At 35.7% G+C, this 23,344-nt stretch overlaps 1 protein-coding gene across 1 annotated transcript in view; it reads left to right on the forward strand.

Moving 5' to 3' along the window:
* DTHD1 (death domain containing 1) overlaps nucleotides 1-23,344 on the forward strand; it is a 66,788-nt gene that overhangs the window by 7,544 nt on the left and 35,900 nt on the right. The window contains exons 3-7 of the mRNA XM_054485288.1: nucleotides 1,082-1,412; nucleotides 4,233-4,412; nucleotides 5,505-5,749; nucleotides 16,879-17,043; nucleotides 18,897-19,186. Coding sequence (XP_054341263.1) covers nucleotides 1,082-1,412; nucleotides 4,233-4,412; nucleotides 5,505-5,749; nucleotides 16,879-17,043; nucleotides 18,897-19,186 — 1,211 coding nt within the window. The remainder of the gene's footprint in view (nucleotides 1-1,081; nucleotides 1,413-4,232; nucleotides 4,413-5,504; nucleotides 5,750-16,878; nucleotides 17,044-18,896; nucleotides 19,187-23,344) is intronic.

A 23,344-nucleotide genomic window follows, 5' to 3' on the forward strand; every position in this document is an offset into this window, starting at 1 on the left:
CCGACACATTATTATAAGTTTAAATGTTTTATCGCATTCAGTCTTCACACTGTTATGAATTAGATATTAGTTTCATTTTGTAATGAATAAAGTAACCAGCACTTTTGAATGATTTGAGGAATTATGATATTGTATTCAAGAGTTTGGACTTTCACATTAAAGATAGATGGAGTCAATTATCTGTTCTAAAACTTACCATCTGTGGGATCTTTAAAAGAAAGTTAAATTTTCTGAGCCTCAGTGTTTTCATCTGTAAAATAATTATGTTAGTAGCACCTACCTAATAAAATAGTTGTGAGAATAGTGTGTAGCCTAAAAACTACTTAATAGAAAGCAGCAAAATATTAACTATTTTAATATTAATTATTAATGTGTAAGGTCAAGTAAATAGTGACTGATCTCAAATCTGAATTCAAATCTATGACTCTATAATCCTTGGCAAATTTGATGGTTAAAAAAGAGTAAAATGAATGATCAAAATAAAATTTTGGATTGATTTTTTGGGGATTATAAGTAATCTTTGCCTAATTACTATGATTAATGATAAATTTACAGTTCTTTTGTATCTTTCTCAGCTTTTCTAAAAATATATAATCATCATCATCATTTGATCTAGTGTGTTTAGACAATTCTAATACTTCATATATATGTTTACTCCCTCTCCTCACAATTGAGGAAATTATTCAAGTATTAGTACTGATTTTACCAAGAAACTGCAGCAATCTTCAGCTTCTTATTGTGGAATAATCAATTGCTTAAATAACAATAGTAACAAAAGTAATTATAGCTAATATATATAACAACTATGGTGTACCAGACATAGCTCTAATTACTTAACATGTAATGGTTCATTTAATTCAATTCATACTCCCGTGAGATAGGTATTATGTTATCATCATTTTACCATTGAGGAAACTGAGGCACAGAGAGGCTGAGGATCTTGCCCAAGGTCACAGGGTTGATCAGAACTGGAATTCACACCAAGACAATGTAGATCTAGAGTCTGTGTGCTTTTCTGCATTTAGCTGTAAAGTACATAAATCAAATAACTGGAAAAATGACATTCTTTTTCCCCTTCCAGGTATCTTGATGTGCTGAGTGATGATACTGGCCCCCAAGTGTCTTGTTATATTACAGCACCATCATATGTTCTACAACAACTAGAATGCCGGATAATAAATCACATGAGTTCTTTAATAGTGGGTGATAATGAAGAGTTAGTTAGCAACGTCGTAACTATTGAATGCTCAGATAGGGAAAAGAGACTTCCATTTCCAATAGGCATTGCAATTCCATTTACTGCACGTTACAGAGGAAATTACAGAGATATCATGGTGAAAGTGTGTGACATAAACCTTCAATCAAGTTACCTAAACCCAAATTCACTAGAAAGAATGAAGGGAGGTTATAAGGTTAGTAAATTCTTGGCTATATCTACATTTGCTGTTTGGCTCCTCTTATAAGTATCACTCAGACTAATAGATTGTAATGTAGATACAATTGCTCCACTAGTAATAAATGGAAGGATTTTTGAATTTGTGCCAGTGCGCTCACAATTTATTGCCATCCATAAGGATCAAAGGATGGAAATGATTAGCCAAAGTTAGGAATGGAGAGCTTGGGTCGAACACCTACCAAATGTTATTTTTTTCACCTAGGAAACAAAACCAAAATCATGGCTTAATTACTTTTGTGCTTTAGACTAACTTCAGACCAACATTTCTAATATGATGGACCCTTGTCTAAATTTAAGAATGTTAGAATCTCCAGATGATAGTAGCTTTAATTTTTATTATTCATGGGTTGGGAAAATACATAAAAAATTTAAAAATTTGTGTATGTGTGTGTGTATGCCTTGAGATTGTTAGTAGGTCTAGAAATGAAATTTGGTCTATACATGAGAGAAAGTATATGTGGTAGTTAAGATGTGGACTGTGGAAGAAGACTGGTTAGGTTTGAAATACAGTTTCTACACTTTCTTGCTGTGTGAACTTGGGAAAATTATGTAACCTTGCTGTGACTCAGTTACTTCATCTGAGAGATAAACATGATAATAGTGTCTACCTGGTATGGTTGTAAGAATTAAATAGATAGTAAACTTATGAAGAGAGAAGGAAGCCTAGAAACACATGTTAGTTGTTAATAAATTATCATTTTCATGTCAGACTTTAATTGTAATAACTCTGAGGCTCTGTATGATCACAAATTCATATGCTGTGAAGAGAGAATATAACAACTACTAAATTTAGTATGGAGGCCAGGTGTGGTGGCTCATGCCTGTAATCCCAGCACTTTGGGAGGCCAAGGTGGGCAAATCACCTGAGGTCGGGAGTTCGAGACCAGCCTGACCAACATGGAGAAATCCCGTCTCTACTAAAAATACAAAATTAGCTGGGCCTGGTGGTGCATGTCTATAATCCCAGCTACTCGGGAGGCTGAGGCAGGAGAATCGCTTGAATCCGGGAAGCGGAGGGTGCGGTGAGCTGAGATTGCACGCCTGCACTCCAGCCGGGGCAACAAGAGTGAAACTCTGTCTCAAAAAAATAAAAATAATAAATTTAGTATGGAGTTTGTGGAGACTAATACTTAAAGTTTTTCTTTGGGCCTCTGAACTTCTTTTTAAGCAATTAAGATATTTATCTTTTTCAGCTTTATGTAAGTTGTCATTCGATGAGGCAGGCAGGGAATAAATGTAAAAAAATTCGTATATACATGGAATTATTTATTATATATTTATATTGTGATTTTTATTTTTTCTGGGTTTCAAATAAGGTTTTATAGTTGAGTATGAAAGCTAAGCCTATTACATTTACTTACTTCAATTCTTGCAACTAATACATTTTACATTTAGTATTCGAAGTTTATAGGCTATGATAGTCTAGTCAGCATTGCCCTTGATTGGGGCGCTTACGTTTTGGCCAGTCTGTGTAACTATCACAATACAAGCAAAAACTGCTTGTAGCCCACTTGTCACAAAATGGGTTTGGAAGATGTTTAGTAAATGGATAATTAAAGCAAAAAAGAGAGAGAAAGAGGAAGAGAAAGAGAGAGAGAGAGAGGGAATCATTGTCTGTCATAACAAATACAGGCATGAATTTTTATCTTTATAGTAAGAAAAACATTTTAAACTCTGGATTACTTCCAAATTTTTATGTGGATCGTATGACATTTTAAAATTCTAATTATTTAAAAACCCTTTTGGACTTTCAGTATCTATCAAATATGATCGAAGTGCACAGCAACCACCATTGGTTTCTAGAAGATCTTTCTTTTTCACCTCTCACAATTTTCCCTCTGGCCAGTTAACAATATTCACCATGCCCTGAATTTTCCCAGAGACAGATTCATTCAGTGATATTGTGAAATCTCTTCCTTAGTCAGCTTTCAAATGGGAGACTGTTTTCCATTGTGATTGTCCCTGAAATGTTTTTTTGTGTGTGTGGGCATGATTATCCACTCATGCTGGGGCAGAGCCCGGCTGCTGTTTGGGGAAGTTTGAATAGACCAAATTACTTGTAAGTCTGCCTCCTCATTTTAAGCTTTGGTGATTATAGGAGAAGATCATTTTGTTTTCATTTATGTATGCAGTTCCCTTTTGTGCAATAAAAAACCTTGAGTATGTGTCTGTATATATGCATTACAAATTTGAATGTCATTGTATAAAAAGAAACACAAATATCTTAGTCATTTGCTCCCACTGCACAGAGGAGAGGCAAAGAGAAAATGACTTTATTTGGGGAACCTAAGATACTGTGAGCTATTAGAAGAAAGAATTTGCTGACAGCACAGGTGTTACAGTGTTTGAGCAAACTACACGAATAATGGAATTCCAGTCCTTAGGATTCCCTAGAACAGTGTTGAATGTTTTGGATAAAGGTCAATATTTAAAATCGATTCTCGCTAATGGAGGCTAGAATTCTAGGAACAATCATATTTGTGAAAACACTGAAAATAATTGCCCATTATTCACATAATTTTGGGGGAAGATTTAATTTAAATTTACGAAGTATGTTTATTTCTGTTTTTTATTGTGTAGTCTAAATTTGAGAAACTCTTATCTATTTCTACTTAATCTCATAAAATGACCATCCATTTAGGCTATTGGAATCATTTTAAATTGTAGGTGATTAAATAAAGAGTGTATAGATTTTTTGACAATCCCTAGAGTCTATACAGCAAATATTTTTCAAATCGGTGCTATAGCTTATTTTAATGTTCTTTATTCTATACAGGGGACCTGTGCTTCAGTAAAAGTTTACAAATTGGGTATCTTTTCTGTTGTGTCTTGTTTAAAGAAAGAGTCGTTCACGATAACAAAGAAAGGCCTCACTCTTAAGTCAAGCATGGATTCCCGAATATCCTTAAATTACCCTCCAGGAGTTTTTACCTCTCCCGTGCTGGTGCAGTTAAAGGTAAACATATTAAAAATAGGTGAGTTCCTGCTCATAGATTTTGTGGGTCATCAGGCATGGTTCTAAACAACAAAGAAGGTACTAAGATTTAATATAACAATAAATGGATTATTTTCTTATAGTTGTAATGGCCTAATATATAGTGATATCAGCGATAATGTAATGATTTTGAGCATATTAAATCTCATTAAAAATAAATCTTCTCTTTATTCGAAAGATTTTCCCAGTTAGTCTTTTGTGTTGTGTTGTTTTGTTTATGATATTTATTGGGAAAATTTGTGTTGCATGGCTATGAAAGAATTGACAACAGACTTTGGAACATTCATATAATTCAAAGATTTTGATCAGCAAGGATGGCAAAAAAGAGGATAATCAATTAAAATATTTATTATAATAAATATTTGGTTATATTTAATTATGAAACAGCCATTTTCTGGGAGTAAGGATTTAATATATGCAAACACTATTTGCAAAGGGCATGTAAATGTATATTTTACAAGACTTATTTCCTCAAATAATATTCCCTGTTCATCTAGCCTCATTCCCCTCCCATGCTCTCCTCTCTATTACTCCCAGTTGTTAATGTAAGTGGTAAGTGAAGAAGAATGATTAGGAAGAAAACATATAATAAATATCTTATTTATAGATATTTTCCACGCACTTTGAAATGTTGGAATCATCTTAGCTATTTTTTATTTTTAACCATTCTTATGTGAAAAGAAACAAGTCATGTTTTTCTAGTTTCTAAAGATCACTTGATCTAACAATAGTTCTAATTAGAAATCATTATAAAACATCTATTTTGTTTTCTAGGTCATTTTGTTGCCTGCAATTAATTCTGTTTCTTAGTTATTTATAACATAAGACAGGGAACCCAGATTTCAGAAGGACTTTGTAAAAAGGGCCCTAATACTGTGTTCTTTTATACATTATAAATATTTTATAAAATGCATTGTTGATTACAGCTAACAATGTATAGAGAAATGTATAAAACTATGCCCCATAGAATTTTCAAAAAACTGGATTAGAAATGTACCAATTGTTTGCATCTTTTCTATTAAAATATAAGAAAAAAATATATTTTTTGTTTAGATCCAACCAGTTGACCCAGCTCTGGTGGCACATTTAAAAGCACAGCAAGATACTTTCTACTCAGTCCAATCCACAAGCCCTCTGATTCACATCCAGCACCCATCAACTTATCCTTTTCAGAAGCCAGTCACTTTATTTTTACCTTGTTCTCCATACCTTGATAAAAGCAATCTTGATTCTGAGATAGATCACAAAAGAAGAGCAAGTGCCACAATAAATAGGATTACACCTTCATATTTCAACCGGTGAGTAAGTTTCTAATATTGTAAACTGGCTTAATGTCAAACAAAGAAGCTTAGATGATTAAAACTTGTAGTCAAATGTCTTATATTTAAATTCTGTATTAAAATATTATGAAATATCTTTAATCTAGAAAGAAGATATTGTGGATCCACAAAAGGTAATAATTTTAGCTGTTATGGATCCCAAAATTCCTACAAGTATAAAGATAAAGATGGAGACAATAAGAACTCTAGCAGAAATGCATGCTGGGGTGGCGCATTTTGAAACCTTCAATCTATTCAAAGCGCTGGAAATTTAGTCAGCACAGGTAGGAGAAAGACATACCTTAGTCCAGAGGAATTATACTCAGTAAAAATGGCTAGATGCTGACAATTGAATCAGATATTATGCAAAGGGATCTCGTCTCTAGATTCAAGAAAGAGATTCAAATAGCTACCAAACTATAAAAGGTGGAAGAACATTCATTCAAGGGTAAGAAAAAAACCAAAATCCTACATGGTGTTTTAAGAAAAACAAATCAATACCAAGATTTCTAAAGAATATATATGTAAAAAACTTGTAGAAATACAAAGGAAGAGAGAGAGAGCATCATCCTGATATTTCACAGTCATTTGAATAATGAGAATTACAGTTACCTGGAGAATATTAAAGAAACCTATTTTATAAGTTTAGTTGTAGCCAGTAAACATAATTGCCAAGAAACACTAGCAGAAAATCATCAGAATAGATGAAGAAAAGATGAAAGGACAAAAGGATGTGGCATAAAGTTAACAAGCTGACATGAAAAGGGACCAAAATATGATAAGGAGTCATTTCAAAGTGCTGCAAACTAATAATTATAGGTACCATTGAAGAAGAGGCCAAGCAATCATTAAAAAAGAAACAATCAAAGGCCTAGATGAATTTGATTTTTTGATGTTGATTAAAGCCTTGAGTTAAAAGTGCTGATTGGTTACTAGAAAATATTTATGAAAAAAGATCCATACTTAGACATAACATGGCAAACTGAAATGTAGGTTTAAATAAAACATAATTCCGTAAGCATCCATTAACCAGAAACAGATTATGTAAAAAAGGAATGAAATCAGTCTGGTGTCAGTTTTATTCTTTGCAGCACTAATATCAGGAAATAGAAATGGACCAAAATCTTCAAAGTTCTCAAGTTCTCAAAGGGCAAGATTGGGAAATCAGGGTTTTCATCCTACAAACAAGTCATTTTGTTTTTGTTTTGTTTTGTTTTTAAATACAAGGGCTCTCAGAATGGACTACTCACATGCTCTTATCTACAAAATAAGTAGATAAAATTAATAGGCTGACTTAATAAGATTCAAGATATCGAGAACAAGCAAGTATTATTCTTATTTTTAAAATTTGACACTGAGCATAAATAATATAAAAGCAAAAAAATCAAAAGTAAAAATTTATATGAAAGAGAGATAACGGAAAGAAAACAGACAAACAAAACATCAGCATGGTGATATGTGTCTACTTTTAAGAGCAAGTGTAAGCAAGATAATATAAGTAAAATAATCCGTTATGACCATAAATATAAATGAGTTAAACATAATTTATATTATTGTCCATATTTCATAATCTTCCTTTGATATTTTTAAATACTTTATATGATGTGGTTGGGTAATTTCCTTAGGTTTATTATACACATTATTAATTTATTATCATTTGTTTAAATTGTTCATTTTATTCACTATAATTAACATTTCTAAAAGCTTAGTGCTTTTTCCAATCTGCTTCATTGTTTTACTATGCTTTATATAGTTGATCCTTAAGCAATGCAGGGGGATTAGGGGTGCCAACCACCAAGCAGTTGAAAATGTGTGTATAACTTTTGACTCCTCGAAAACTGAACTGCTTATAGCCTACGGCTGACCAGGAGAAAAGCCTTACCAATGATATAAACAGTCTATTAACACATATTTTGTAAGGTATATGTACTATATACTGCTTCTTATAATAAAATAAGCTAGAGAAAAGAAAACATTATTAAAAAATCATACAGAAGAGAAAATATATTTACTATTCATTAAGTGGAAGTGGATAATCATAAAGGTTTTTATCCTTGTCATCTTCATGTTGAGTAGGCTGAGGAGGAGGAAGGGGAGGGGTTGGTCTTGCTGTCTCAGGAGTGGCAGAGGAGCAAGAAAATCTGTGTACAAGCAGACCCACAGAATTCAAACCTGTGTTGTTCAAGGGCCAACTGTATTTCTTCCTTTATTCCTTTAATTATTTAAGCATACTTATTTTATGGTCTTTTTTAGATTGATTATTCTATCATCTATCTATTAACATGATGTATAACACCATATCATCTATCTAGGAGCACAGCGTAATCTTGCAGAATTTCATACTGATTCTGTTCTATGTCTCTTGCCCTTAGACATTCATTTCCAAGTATTGATTTTAATTTTTGATCAGATACAAATATCAGTTCTTCTTCTCCCTTTTCCCCCAATCTGAAGCAATTAATTTTGTGTGTGTGTGCTTCTTGACTATTTTCTTGAGCCAACAAGCAAAAGGGTTTTGGTTATTGCTAGCAATAACCAAATAACCAGAGAGTGTTATGCCTCTCTCACGGCCAGTGATGCCCTTCTGAGATTCCAGCTTCATGACTTAGTTCAACCTCCCTCCCTGTGCAGCTGGAGGTTGTATCTTATGTCTGGGAATAGATATTAAACTGTATCTCGAGCCCCTGGCACGTGTGCATGGTTGGGGTTGAGAAGAAGAGGCTGATAGGGGAAGGAGCACCCACAGAATCAATTCCTAGAGTTCCCTAGGGAAGAATGAGGATTCTTGCTTTTTAGATCCTTGAGTCTAGATCTAGGGGAGATTTCTTTTTCAGCTTTTGAGTTCATATAATTGTGTGTGTGTGTGTGCATGTGTGTGTGTGTGTTTATGTGACATTTTGTCCAGAATTCCTGTGGAATGGGAAAATGGCTATTTGTCATCAGTTAAATTGGCCAAGTTGCTAGAATAAGCCATTTTTTTTTTTGCCTTTGTACATAATCTGTCTTCTAGAAAATCTTTCCTCTGCCACATTTAACTGATATACTCTTGCCCATTCTATAAGTTCCAGTTCAACTCTTTCTTTTTCTGTCCAGATATCCTAAGCTCTCCAGGAGGAATCAAGTGCTCATTTTTTTGTGCCAACCCCATCCTTTGTACACATCCCACATTCTACTGTAGCAATAATATATATTCTCTTTTATATGTCATGACAGCACAATTGCAACATAGTAAGTGCTAAAAACATTAGGTAAATTAAATAAATTAATGAGTAAACTCGTGGAAATGTAAATTGTATTGCAAATTCATCTGCACTTTTTGACAATGTTAAACTGATACATTACAATGTGCTATGTTGTTATTAGTCTCAGACATAGTAGGTGCATTTTTTTCCATCTGGTGGAGCATAAAACAAGCAAATGAGACTCCATCTCAACTGTTTATTTAACATTCTTTAATCAAAGAATGAAAGCCAGTTGGACATTTTCTATGGAAACAGAAACACAAAAAGCAATCCATACCCCATGTAATGAAAAAGGTAAAAACTATTTGAGGCCAAAGCATAGTCTGAATATTAAGAATGAAAGATCTGTATTGTGTTATATTCCTTTATGTCTGAATGATTTCTAGTGAAAGGATGAGAGTCATTTAATTATGAGCCAGAAAAGATTTCTCATAGCAGTAAAGAGGAACAATACTTTATTAAATAGGAGCTCATTACTTACTATGCAATCAATATTTTAGATAGTTAGACAGGAAAATGGTTTTTGCCCATGAAAAATGACATTTCCTACACAATGCAATTGTTTTTAAGTTGTTCAAATGTAATATGTGATTCATACCTGAGAATATTTATAAAATATATGTAAGTCACACCATATAATGAAATGGACAACTAGTAAAGCTAATATCAAACAATAAACTGATCATTATCGATAAAAGTATGCATCTCCTTAGTTGCCCCACCTCATTCCATCCCCTTTGTCCTCACCACAGTCACTCATCCCCACCAAATTTAACCACTATTCTGAAATTTTCAATTACTCTTTTGCTTTTATTATTTCTCTGTTTGATCACATATACTTATATTTGTCCTGATACATTTTCTTCTCTTCTCTGGCAGCACTCTATACGTTAAAGTTGAGTCACTCTGGTTTGTTTGGGAGAGAGCATAGTTCACTAGGTATCGTCTTTGAAGACCACCTACCACATTTTATATAACATGCTAGGATGAAAATGAATTTTTTCCACTTCTTTGGAGATATTATGTCACTCTTTATTGCTGTTCTGAAGACTGCAGTGGATGCAATTTTCATAACTTTATGGGTGATCTGCTTTATTTTGCCTGCTGCTTTCAAGATCTTTTCTTTGCACTTGGTGTTTTGCATTTATCTATGATGTGTCTAGATACAAATTTTAGACTTTTTCTGAATACAATATATTGTGCTTCCTGAATAAGTGGATGTATGCCTTTTCACATTTCTGAAAAGTTCTTATGTGCTTTCTAATCAAATGCTGGCACTTCTCCATTGTATGCACTCTGTCCTTCTGAGTTTCCAAATAGGTGTATATATGACCACCTCTTTTTAAATTCCGTATTGTTTTACTTCCCTTGTGTTTTCCATCTCCCTGTCTCTATGTGCCATATTCTGTGCAATTTATTCACATTCCAGTTTGAAATGGCAAAAATAATGCATACCTTAAAAATGTACTTTTAATCTATAATTTGAGTTTTGTCTTAGACAATTATATTTTTTATTTCTTAAAGTTCTATTTTCCCAGCTACTGGGGAGGCTGAGGTGGGAGCCCAGGAGATTGAGGCTGCAGTGAGCTGAGATCATGCCACTACACTCCACCCTGGGTGACAGAGTGAGACCCTGTCTAAAAAAAAAATTAAAAAAAAAAGTTCTACTTGGCCCTTATTTAAATCTCCCAATTATCTTTAGAGTTTCTTCCTGCCTGCTTATTTTTGGGATACTGTCCTTTATTAAACTTTTCATATATAGTTGTTTTCATCTTAAATCTGCTAAGTCTAACATCTGAAGTCTTTGGGCGTGTTTATATCTGTCATCCATGGTATTTAGCTTCTAATTTGTTTGAGAACTTTTGCTTGTGAGCATGCAAACGTGGAGTTTCTTCAGGCGTAATGGAGTTGGTTTCCTCAAGGTGGCATTTGTTCCCACCTCTGCTGAGAACCATCTGCTACCTACCTGGGTCTACATTAGCCTTCTTGATAGTCTTGGTGAAGGTCTCAAGTTCACCTTTCCCACATGGCTGTGATCCCAAAGACTGACAGTGTCATGTTCTGCTCACTTGATTATTGCTTACAGTTTGATGCTCCTGCATCTACATTACAGGAAAGGTGTTTGCCATCTTAGGAATCCCCTCATTCCTGCCTGGTTGCTCCCTTAGCTGCAACCCTGACTTCACACATTTTATTTGGAGAGGAGTTTGGAAAATTTCAAAAGAATTTGTATCAAAAAATTCTTTCAAAAGTATGAAAGCCAAAAAAATATATATCCAAAAGCACATTTATCAAGATCTAGTTGTTTTACACTAGAGATTATTCTAAATTTGTTATTTATAATTCTGGATTTTGTGTATTAAATTTATGATATTTTAGAGTCTACCTAAGAAGGAAATGATAATTTTATAGATAATGAAATCACACATACTACATTTTCCTTTGTGCTTCTCGATGAGTGCTGTATTGTCAACGCAGGCAAATCTCATTTAATAGAGTAAAATTGTTTCAGTGAAACATTAAAGTAAATGCTTACTGAGAAAATAAGATTTGTTTCATGTGTTAAACTTGGAGGTAGTGTACTTAGAGTATTTTTAATTCATAAATACTGTTTTCCTTAAGAAAATAAGATTCCCTGTGAATTGGAATGCCAAATGAGAAATAATTTAGTTTTTAAATAAAAAAGAAACTATCCTTGAAAAATTCCCAACAGTGTCTATTTCCCAGTTACAGAAACAAAATATTAAGGTGCATTGGAGCAGATTTTTTAATCTTGTGAAAAATCTTTTGAATATTGTTTATGAGGTATTTAGGCCATTTAACTGGGAAAGATGTAATTGTGCACTGTTAGGCTTGAGAAAATGCAGGCTGGAGGGTATATTGCTTTCCCTGCTAGATACCTTATATTTTGGGAACTGTACTACAATTTCTGCAAATTGCCCTTTCTATCCATGCAGATGCAATGGGAGCTTCTATGTTCATTAATATCCCTACATATAATTAAACACTTGAACTACAAGAGGCTGATCATAATTCCCTGATGCCTAATAAAAAGGGTAATTTTGGGAGTAGCTCATATCTTAGGATATAAAACTCAGGAGTTGTCAACAGACGTGATTTCTGCTGCTGGAAAAAAAATGATCATTAATCATACTAGATAAAAAAGGAAAGATGCAGAGAAGAGAAGTAATTAGATAAAGATGATGTTCCAATTCGAGACAGAGTTTTTATCTGACACCCTCCACATTTGTCTGTTTGCCCCATTAGCAATCAAGGATTACTATAATTAATTCACTTATAACTAAGTAAAATGGATTTGGGTTTCTGTTAACTGTACCCCAAAGAGTCTTAGCCAATACGTCTACTTATCTGTATACTCCTTGGTATATGAATCTTATCGTCCCTAGGGATACACAGGCAAATCTACGGAGTGAACAGAACCTCCTGAGATGAAAGAGATTGAAGTCATCACTCCCCCTTTTTTTTTTCCTGAGGTGCAACGTTATTGAAACATTTCTGTTGGGTTTAAGTGGATATTCTGTGTCAGCTGGCAAGAAAAGATAGCATAATAGAAGAAGAAATTTGAATGGATGACTAAATTTCATCCTAGGATGACCTAGGCTCATTTTTTTCCAGAAACTGGATAAAATATAAGACAGTTCTAGCACTGTGACAATTTCTTTGAAAAAATTACTGTGTGGGCACTTTGGGGGCTAGGGTGCGTGGGTCCACTAAGGTACAGTGTCATTGGGAGCTCAAGCTCAGGGTGGAATAACTGAACCACATGTAGCGTAACAGTGGAGAGAGAGTTTTCTTGTTTTTCCTTACCTTAAAAACTATTGCCAGAATAGTGGCACATGTAGGTAAATACACCAAATGAGGACATTGCATCAGATCATGGAGGATCTTCTGTTTTCAATAGCAGTGAGGCAGCAACATCAGCAAAGCAAAAGAGAATGTGACCATACATGAAGACTGAGGACTACTTAGATTATGTAGGGTTTTTTTCTCTGTACAATAATTGTAACTGTGACACCTTGAGCTGGGTAAAGGTCCAAGGGTAGATGGACCTACAGTCAGAATGTACAGTTACATCAGGAGCGAATGTTTCTCTCAGCTGTGTGGTAGGCACTCAGGTCATTTGAAATGATATCCGACAATGATGACACCGGTTACAAATGGTCAAATTAAGGTACACAATTTGTCATAAAATATGTCAAATATTGACATAAATATGGCAATATTTATGACATAATATTAACATAAATATGACATGTTTTAAAATATGTCAAATATTTCACCACTTTAAAGACAAATAACAATACATGTAGAAATAAAAACTACCAGAAATGTATTAATATATTATAATATTTGACTTCAGGCAACGTGGCTATGTGGACTTTCTTCTTCCCTTTACTTTTCCATTTTAAATGAATTTTATAATCAACATGAATAACTTAAAGTGGGAAAATATTTGAAGTTTTTTGAATACAGCACACTATTTAAAATTAATACTTTAATGACTACATTATACTTTTCTGAGAAAAAGTTAACCTCAAAACATTGGTGACATTCATGTTTAAATATCTATGCATCATGAATATCACAAAGAAAATATCCTGAAAGTAAAATACAATATAGAATGAGAATTTTGATGGTTTGAATGCTTGTCAAATTCTGTATCATATATTATTTTTTTCCACTGATAAAGTAGCATGACATTTTAATCAGTAGCCTCAGAGAGATTAGTACTGTCTGGGTGAGTCCCAAGCAAAATTGGTCATTTTAAAATAAACACATTTAAAAAATAAATCTTTACTATTTTTGGAACTATCACTGTGTCAGCATGTTGCCTTTTATGGAGTTTGATCAAGTGCTGTTCACTGTCAGACAATACTAGTTGTCAAACTTTGTTAATAGCATATATTAAGGAAATAGTTTAGTTGCAGAGCTGTTACCAGCTGCGAGACACAAGTATACTATCAGACTATTTAATTTGAATGTGGACTGTGCCTATTAAAGTTTAAGTTTAATCTTTATATCATTAAGGACTCTTTTAAGTGATAGGAAAGCCAATCCAAAGTGTTTAAGCAAAAAATAATTTTTGATATATGTAAATTAAAAATCTGAGGATGTATCTATCTATATATTTTTTCCTCAACCAGGAAGAACCTAGTCTCTCTTCTTCATCTCTATCTGCTTTCCTCTGTGCCAATTCCATTCTCTGACATGCTTGTTCCTCATTCTGGCAACATAGTTACATCTTTATAAGTCCAAGTTCAGTGGAAAAGAGGAAGCTTTTTCCCTATGAATATGCATAAAAGCGCAGGGCCTGATTCTCACTCCAGATCTGTCACAAATCCATCACTGAATGGATCACTGGAACCGGAAGACAGATATAGCACAGATTAGCCTAGGTTATGGCATGATAGCAAAACTCTCAAATCCCAAGGGCTTAAATGACAATCTTTGCATCTGTCATGGCCATCAAAGGTAGGCTGCTTCTTGGTCATCCTCACTCTAGATAGAACAGCTACTGTTCGGTTGCTATCACAGTGGCAGAAGAAAGACCTTTGGATGGACCTATATTAGCAATTAAGTCCTTGGCCTCAAAGTGACACATATTTTTTTCATTCACATCATTTACTGGAACTAGTCACTTGGCCCCACTCAACCACAGAGGCCAGGAAGTGTAACCCTGTCATGTATTCAGATCAGGGCGAAACTGGATATTCTGGTGAGCAGCATTAATGAATGACCAATGCACTATTTGGCTCAGGTTATATACCCAATGGTCTTGGGAGTAGGGACAGCCCCACTACCCTTGGGAGCCTGTCAGTCTCCACAGATAATTTAGGTTTTTGACAGAAAAAAGTGAATGAATGCTATCAGAAAAAAATTACATTGAAGTTAATTTCTAGTAAATGACCAATATTCTGGATTCAGTAAGAGTGTAACTTCCTGTGTGAATAAATTATTAACTTCCAAGGGTTACAGAATTTACCATATCTGTGGTTATAACCCAACAGCATAAAAGTAAACGTTATTTTTCCCCTAAGCTCCTAATTTTAATCTAGCTGATCCCCTGAAGTAACCAATACAGAGTAAGAAATTTTCAGAGTAGACATTTTAAATCAAGTTCAGTTTCTAATCTGAATCTATGGGTCATAGGACAGGTCAACCTGTGAAAGTAATTTGGTTTTTAAGCCTGTAGCTCTAGTTCACTTCACAAATGAAGACATGAAATTCACATTCTGGTCTCCATTCTTATACCATGGTTCTGTCTCTTTGTGGAGTGTAGGTAGCATCATTAGACTAGGTATTTTTCCCCAGAGATGTTCAGTATTAGGGACTTTTCTTCCTTTAGTTGTAGGGAACAGATGTTCACTTAAACGAATTCAAGAAAAGAGTTTATTGTGAGGCCACAATAGTGAACCTCTGCTTTCTCCATCTCTAGGACTATATGGATCCTCTCCTCTTGATTTTTCTCCTTTTCTCTCTTAGCATCTATTTTTCCTTTCTGAATAATCTTTCTGCTTATTAATTTTCATTGATCAAGGTACCACAGAAACAGGACTGTGACAAGTTATAGTCCCTGGGCCACTTAGTCAAATTCCAAAGAAAAAGAATCAAATTGGCTGGCTGTTGGAAATTGATATACTGTTAGTCACATGAGCTGTGGTTGGGGAAAACTATCACATGGTACATACAGCCAATTTCTTCAGGGCCTTTGGGTGGGGCAGGCTACACAAGAAGGAAAATTGTGCAAGAAAGCAAATTGACTGTGTCTACAGCAGAAAGCAGAGTTAGAATAATAATACTACTTATGCTCACTACAATTATAAGTGCTTTACAAATATTAATTCCTTTAATCCCATGATGTTGGTACTTGTACTAGTCCATTTTCATGCCTCTGATAAAGACATACCCAAGACTGGATAATTTATAAAGAAAAAGAGGTTTAATGGACTCACAGTTCCATGTGGCTGGGGAGGCCTTGCAATCATGGTGGAAGGTGAAAGGCACGTCTTACATGGCAGAAGGCACGTCTTACATGGCAGAAGGCAAGAGAGAATCAGAGCCAAGTGAAAGGAGAGACCCCTTATAAAACCGTCATATCTCATGAGACTTATTCACTACCATGAGAACAGTATGGGGGGAAACTGCCCCCATGATTCAATTATCTCCTACCAGGTCCCTCTCACAACACACGGGAATTATGGAAGCTACAGTTCAAAATGAGATTTGGATGGGGGCACAGCCAAACCATATCAGTACTATTATTATTTTCATATGATAGGTAAGAAAACAGATAGAAAGAAATCAAATAATTTTCCCATGGTCATACAGTTCATAACAGGCAGAGTCACCCAGGCTTTGAAACTGGGCAGTTTTTCTCCTGGGTGTGTGCTCTTCCCTTTTTTGCTATACAACCACTCTTTGCTATTCTAGAGCATCTGGGTTTACATCAGCGAGTTTATTAATGTTTTTGGGTACTCTCTTAAATCTATTTTGCCAGTTGTAGAAAGCTTGTCATTCTCCAAAGCTCATCTCAAATATTAGCATTTTCACTTTGCAAGCTTCCCAAACCTCTTGTTTCTGCTCCTAAACCACCCTGTACGTTTCTTTAATTATCACACAGGTCACCTTGTGCTGTAATCAGATAATACTGTGTTACTACGTGCTTCTGTAGGGCAAGGGTTATATACTTTGCTCTCTGTATTTCTGGTGCAAAGCATAATTCCTGGCACATAGTATGTACTTAATGAATTGTTATTAGATCATTCACAACGAAAGACTGAATGTATTAAATAAGATTTATACCATGTAAATTGTACCAATATCTCTTCTGTTACCATTATATAGGACAAAAAGTGCCTCCATAAGAAAACCTGGGAAAAATGCCAGTGAATGTTTGAGATTACTGGGATTCAGAAGCCAAGACAGTGGTTGGTGTGGGCTTGATGATGTTGTTGTGAAAACCATACAGAGCGGCTTGGTATCAGTTGAATTGTATGAACATTTGGAGAGGTAATACCATCAAAAACAATCAAAGTTGATGATACTCTTTCTTGATGGTCATAATTGGTGTTTATAGAAATGGAATAATAAGATTAAATTTTTATGCTTCAAATAGAAATATTAACCATTCTTTAAAGGGTACTTAAAATGCAAACCAGAATTGACATGGATATGCTATCTGTAATTTCATTTATGATAGTTAAACAAGTACTTTTGGAAAGCACTCATAACTACAGGTTTCTGCTAACTCCAAAATAGTTTTAAAATAGCACCTTCGTTTCTGAAATACCATGGAGATAGTAATTAACTCTTCCTATTATGCATATCTCATAACTATGTATAGATAAGCGGAATTTGTTATTTCAGTGCCCTCATTTTGCTTTCTCATTTCCATGTTTTCTAGACAGCCCATTATGAGAAGAGTTTTAGACAGATTTAAGGTTCGTGAAGAGTAGCCACTCATAGAGACAGGTGATCATATATCTAAAGATAGCTTTTATTTCATAATGGGAAGTTTTACATTTATGATTGTCTTGAATCCAGTTTCCTAGGAATAGAGTCTGAGATGAAAAGCAAGTGATTTATTGAAAGAGAGCTCTTGGGTGAATCCTGTAGGGCAAAGGAGGAAGATGGAAAAAACGATGGTTTCAGATGAAGTATTTCTGTAGCCTGACACCCTCCGGGGAGCTCTGCAGTGCAAGTACCAAGGCGGCTGGCCTTACATCCCCACATTGGTCAGTCCTTGTCTATGGATATAGGGCTGTTCTGGGTGAGGGCCTCTTTTAGGCCAAATCACTGAAGAAGAATTTGAGAATGGGTAGCCCAGTCCAGAGAAAGAGGTCTGTATTAGTTTGTTAAGGCTGCTCTAACAATGTACCACACACTGGTGGCTTAAACAACAGAAACTTATTGTTTCACAGTTCTGGAGGCCAGAAGTACAAAATCAAGGTGCTAGCAGGGTTTGTTCCTTCCAAGGGCTGTGAGGGAAGGATCTGCCCAGGCCTCTCTTCTTGGCTTGTAGATGGCCATCTTCATGGTCTCAGGGTGTTCTCTCTCTATGCATTTCTATGTATTGAAATTTCCCTCTTTTATGACATCAGTCATACTGGATTAGAGAAGACCCTAATGACCTCACCTTAACCTGATTACTTCTGTAAAGTCCCTATCTCCAAATAAGGTCCCATTCTGAGGTACTAGGGGATAGTACTTCAACATATGAACGTGTATGTGTGCGGGGAGGGTGAGACACAATGCAATTCCTACCAAGGTCCATCCTAATGATCCTTCCCACCTACACAGAGATGCATATTTTAATCCCCATTTAATTATGGTATATATTCTGCATCCTATGGAGAGTCATTAAATTATTGTGCTCATCTTTCTCTTCTGTATTTTAAATATGCTCTTTTGTAATTCTAATTAAAATATCACTTAAAATATGCTGCCATGTTTAGAGCTGAGCTGAGACTGTATGACTTCTTCGTTTAAGAACATGTTTTAGAATTTATTTTGATTTGAGCTGGTTTCTTTTTTCTTTCTTTCTTTTTTTATAGAGATTGAGCTTTGCCATGTTGCCCAGGCTGGTGTTGAACTTCTGGGCTCAAGCGATCCACCCTGCATGGCCTCCCAAAGTGCTGGGACGCCTCCCAAGTGGCATGAGCCACTGTGCCCAGCCTGAGCTGGTTACTTGATGGCCAAGAGTTTCTTTACAATCAGTAATGAATCTAACCTGTTGGCTTTGAGAATACTTGATTTTAAAAGACATCTGTTTGATATGGCTCTTTTCTTGGGTGTTATTAGATATCAGTGATGTTCTTGACGCTGCATTTTTCCCTCGGGTCTCACCTCTTTCTTCCATGCAGGTTTATTGTACTCCACCTCTCTTCCACCATGGACAATAGTCATTTGGTTACTTTTGTGAAATCTTTAGAGGAAGCCATGCTCAGCACCACTGCCTGCATAGTACTGTCTCACCAGAAGGACAATCCACATAGAATAGCTGTTTTAGTGGTGCCTTCCAAAGACTTAAGCCAGGTGCTTAAGGACCTGCGCTTAGAAGGGTTTGGGGGACCTCCAGAGCCATCTCATCATTTCCAAGTTCGAGAAGGAGAACAACTTCTTTTAAGATTTACTGGAAACATATTTGCTTCAAGTAAGTATAAAGAAATCTTTTTATATATTTTATTGGCTATAAGCCACAAGCTCTTCAGAAGAGTTTGCTAAACTTGTGTTACTAAGGAAACCTTCAGAGGATTGACGAGAGACTTTAGGAAGTAGGAAGAGAAAAAGACTTATTTATTATACTTTTTCCGTTCCCATTTCTTTATTCTCTACTTAGGGAATGCATGTTCCTTTATGGGAAGATTCTAAGTGACACTTTTTAGAAATAGCCTTCTCCACAGTTACTATCTGAGTCCAAGCTAGGATTATTTCTTTCCTACAGCAGTAAAGTTGCCTTCTAAGTGCTTCCATTATTGGCCATATGAAATCAATTACCATGTGGTAATCATTTAAAACATAAATCATACTATATTATACCAGTGATTACAACCTTATTTTTACCTCCTATTCTATCTAAAATAATATCCAAACTCTTTAAGATGTTTTACAAAGAATCTAACCTGGGGGTCAGTGGACTCCCAAAAGATGTGTGAATAGATCTATATTTCAGTATAATTGCTATATTTTTAATTCCATGTATTTTATTTTATATTTTTCAAAGACTACTCGGAGAATCAATGGACAGTTTTCACCAAACTCTAAAGGAGTCTATGGGAAAAAAGAAATTAAGAATAATTGATCTAGGCTGGGTGTGTGGCTCACGCCTGTAATCTCAGCACTTTGGGAGGCTGAGGCAGGCAAATCACTTGAGGTCAGGTGTTTGAGACCAGCCTGGCCAACATGGTGAAACCTCGTCTCTATTCAAAATACACACAACACACACACACAAAAAATTAGTCGGGTGTGGTGGCAGGTGCCTGTAATCCCAGCTACTGGGAGGCTGGGGCAGGAGAATCGCTTGAACCCAGGAGGCGGAGGTTGTGGGTTGCAGTGAGCCGAGATCGCCTAAATGACATACCTTGCTTAGTTCTTTTCCCATATTTCTCTAGTGCTATTTTTGTTTTCACTCTAAATCTTACCACAATTTGAAATTATTTAATTAATTTATTTACTTTTTGTTCATATAGTTATGCTATGTCCTTTACCCTTCACCGGAATGAAAACTTCATGAGGGCAATGACCATGTCTTTCTTGTTAATACATCCTCTGAGCCTAACATAGGAGCTGGTATATCCAAAACTTTTTTTCTTTACAAAATGCTTTATTTTTTATATCAACTCAACTAAACATTGACACCAGTAATGTATTACCAGTTATTGTACACTTTAATCAAATACACTGAAGAAATATCATTGACTGATAAATAAACTATCATCTTCATTTTTTTCTGTACAATGTTTGATAGATTTATGTCTAGAGAATGATTTCAATAATGAGTTTTTCAGCCCTTGTAGTCTCCAATTTCTATTGTTGCCATCTTCATGTCTATGTGCACCTAAGGTTTAGCTGCCACTTATAAGAACATGCAGTATTAGGTTTTCTGTTTCTGCATTAATTTGCTTAGGATAACGGCTTCTAGTTGCATCCATTTTGTTGCAAAGGACATTATTTTGTTCTTTTTTGTGGCTGCATGGTATGCCATGGTGTATATGTACCACATTTTCTTTATCCAGTCCACCATTGATGGGCACCTAAGTTGATTCCATGACTTTGCTATTGTAAATAGTGCTGCAGTGAACATGCAAGTGCTTTTGATAAGTGTGTAGTGAATGAATGATTATATGACAGTGATGAGGAAAGCAAGCAGGATGAATACGAGAGGTGGCAGGAGAGATTAGAGAAGTGAAGGAATAGATGAGACTAAAGAGGTCAAAGGAAAGAGATGAAGAGAAAGAGAAAAGGAAGAAAAAGAACACGAAGAGAAAACAGCTGTGTGGGAATAGACAGCAAACGTCTTTGCAAGAGTTGCCATCGCAACAATTTCTTTTTCAGTAAGCCAGCACCTTCCTCTTTCTAACTGCTTGCCCTGTGGTGGAATAGAATCTAACAGGTGTGTGTGGTGTGTAAAAACGAGGTGAGAGGGAAAATTCCGGACAGGTTTTATGAAGATTTTTGGTCCAGGAGGCTTTCTACATACTTTATTTGAGGGGATGTGCTCCATTTATTTATAAATTAATATGGATCCCATTTAATTTTATTATGCCTATTTTTTCTCTGATTCAGGAAATAGCTCCAAGCTTCATTGGTCCTTTTTTTGACTCAAAAAAGGGACAAGGCTTGAAGCTGATGTTGTCCTCCCCCCTTTTTTGATATCTCAGGAATAAGTGAGACCTAAAGTGTCCCAATTTTAAGTGTCTATTCTACTCTCACATACAGGATCTCAGCATCTGAGCCAGCTGACGGGACTTAGTGAGCAAGTGACAAAGATGGCAGAAAAGGGACCAGGGAAGAGAGAGCAGGGAGAGGAAGGAAGGGTGGAAGAGGCCCCTTCCTACTTGGCTTCCGGAGCAGAAACCACAGCGTCCACCCTGGAGAAATCTCTCTAATGAGACGTAGTACTAACCAGAAGGGTCCCACCCAAATGAATGATGCAAATGATTTCCTGTAATACTGTGGACAGCAGCTGTGTTTACCAACCACCCTAAATAGGAGTGCATTACTGTTCTACTCACAAGCAGTGGTACTGAATATCCCACTCCCTGTTGTGGAGACTGGGGAGCACGTGCTAAACCAAGAGCGTCCAAGGCAGCCGGCACCTATGCAATTCCTCCCTATAAGTGATGGGGAAGAGTTCATCTTCATTCAAGGAAAATGAGCAGGCAGGATACCCAGATCCTGGGTTTGCTTTTCCTAGGGAGACAGGCTCAGATCTGGAGCCTCACTGGGTTTTTCTCTGCCTATGAGGGACAAGATCCTCAGTAAACAATTGATACCTCATCCTGGTAAAAGCATTGATCCATCCTTTTATCAGGGCCTAGAGTAGTCTCTGTGAATCTCAAAGAGATAAAGCTAGAGATTCTCTACCTGGAGGGTTCTCCTCGCTCTCCCCACCCCCACTCTCACCCCCAGTTCTCTCCTGCTGTATCTTCAGATCTCACCTCAACGATCATGTTCTGAGAAGCTTTCTCTATCCTTCCTGACTATGTCAGAACTTATTTTATTTTTTAATAATTCTATTATACTTTTGCAGATCCTCCTTTTTTCTTTTGTGGCCTTTGTCACATGCAATTTTCTATTTTTTCATTTGATTGTTTGATCAATGCCAGTTTCTCCTACCACAGTCCCATCCATGGAGGCACTGTCCTGTTGGTGGGCAGCATTCAGTCTCCATCCTATTGGAGGGCAGCATTCAGTCCCCAGCACCTAGGGCGGAGCCTGACAGTTAGAATAAACTCAGTATTCGTTGAAAGAAATGAAGACCAAAGTTTAGAAAAAAAAATTATAGTATTAAGTGCAATTAAAAGTATTTAAAACTTTAATTAATAAATTTAGATTACTGCCTTTGAGAAATGCCAAAATCTCTCTATTCACTTACAGAGAATATGAATGACTTTTCAGTGAAGGTCACAGGACATGGACTGTATTTCTATCTCTAATAGGAAGGAAGATGGATAGGCGCATCCTTTGGTTTTTATGATGGTTTTTGGCATTCTTCTGGAAACAAGCTACAGCAAGCTTTCATTCACTAGGTTAGAGTTGTCAGTTTAGCACTTGGATTATTGCATGATATCCAAGCCCCCACTGCACACAAAATCCAGAAAGTGTTTTAATATGATTTTATATACTGACACCATGGCATCATCCATAACATCTAGTAATGCCCTGTGAGGTCTGGCTTTTAAAGTTGCCCTGAATGCCCTTTGGCCCAGGGAAGTGATTTTTCTAGATATTCTATAGGATGTATCTCTACATGTATCTCTACACCTATATAATAACCATTCTTTAATTTGCTTAACAAAAATTTGTTGACCTTATGTATATTAAAATCTAATGAAGAAAGACAGAGAATAAGCAAATAAGTAAATAAAATGCATAGCTTAATTTGGGCTGAAAAGTGAATTATAGAAGAATAAAGCAGGGAAAGGTTAGGGGGATCTTAAAGGGAGTAGCAGGCTTACAGTTTTATCTCAGGGAAGACCTTTCTGGAAAGGTGACATTAAAAAAAAAAAGTCTCTAAGCGGGTGAGGAAGCAAGCCATAATCCTATCTCAGGGAGTTTATCCCAGGTAAAGGGATTGCCAGTGACACTG

The sequence above is a fragment of the Pongo pygmaeus genome, chromosome 3 (assembly GCF_028885625.2).
Source record: "Pongo pygmaeus isolate AG05252 chromosome 3, NHGRI_mPonPyg2-v2.0_pri, whole genome shotgun sequence".
NCBI classification, from domain to species: Eukaryota; Metazoa; Chordata; class Mammalia; order Primates; family Hominidae; genus Pongo; species Pongo pygmaeus.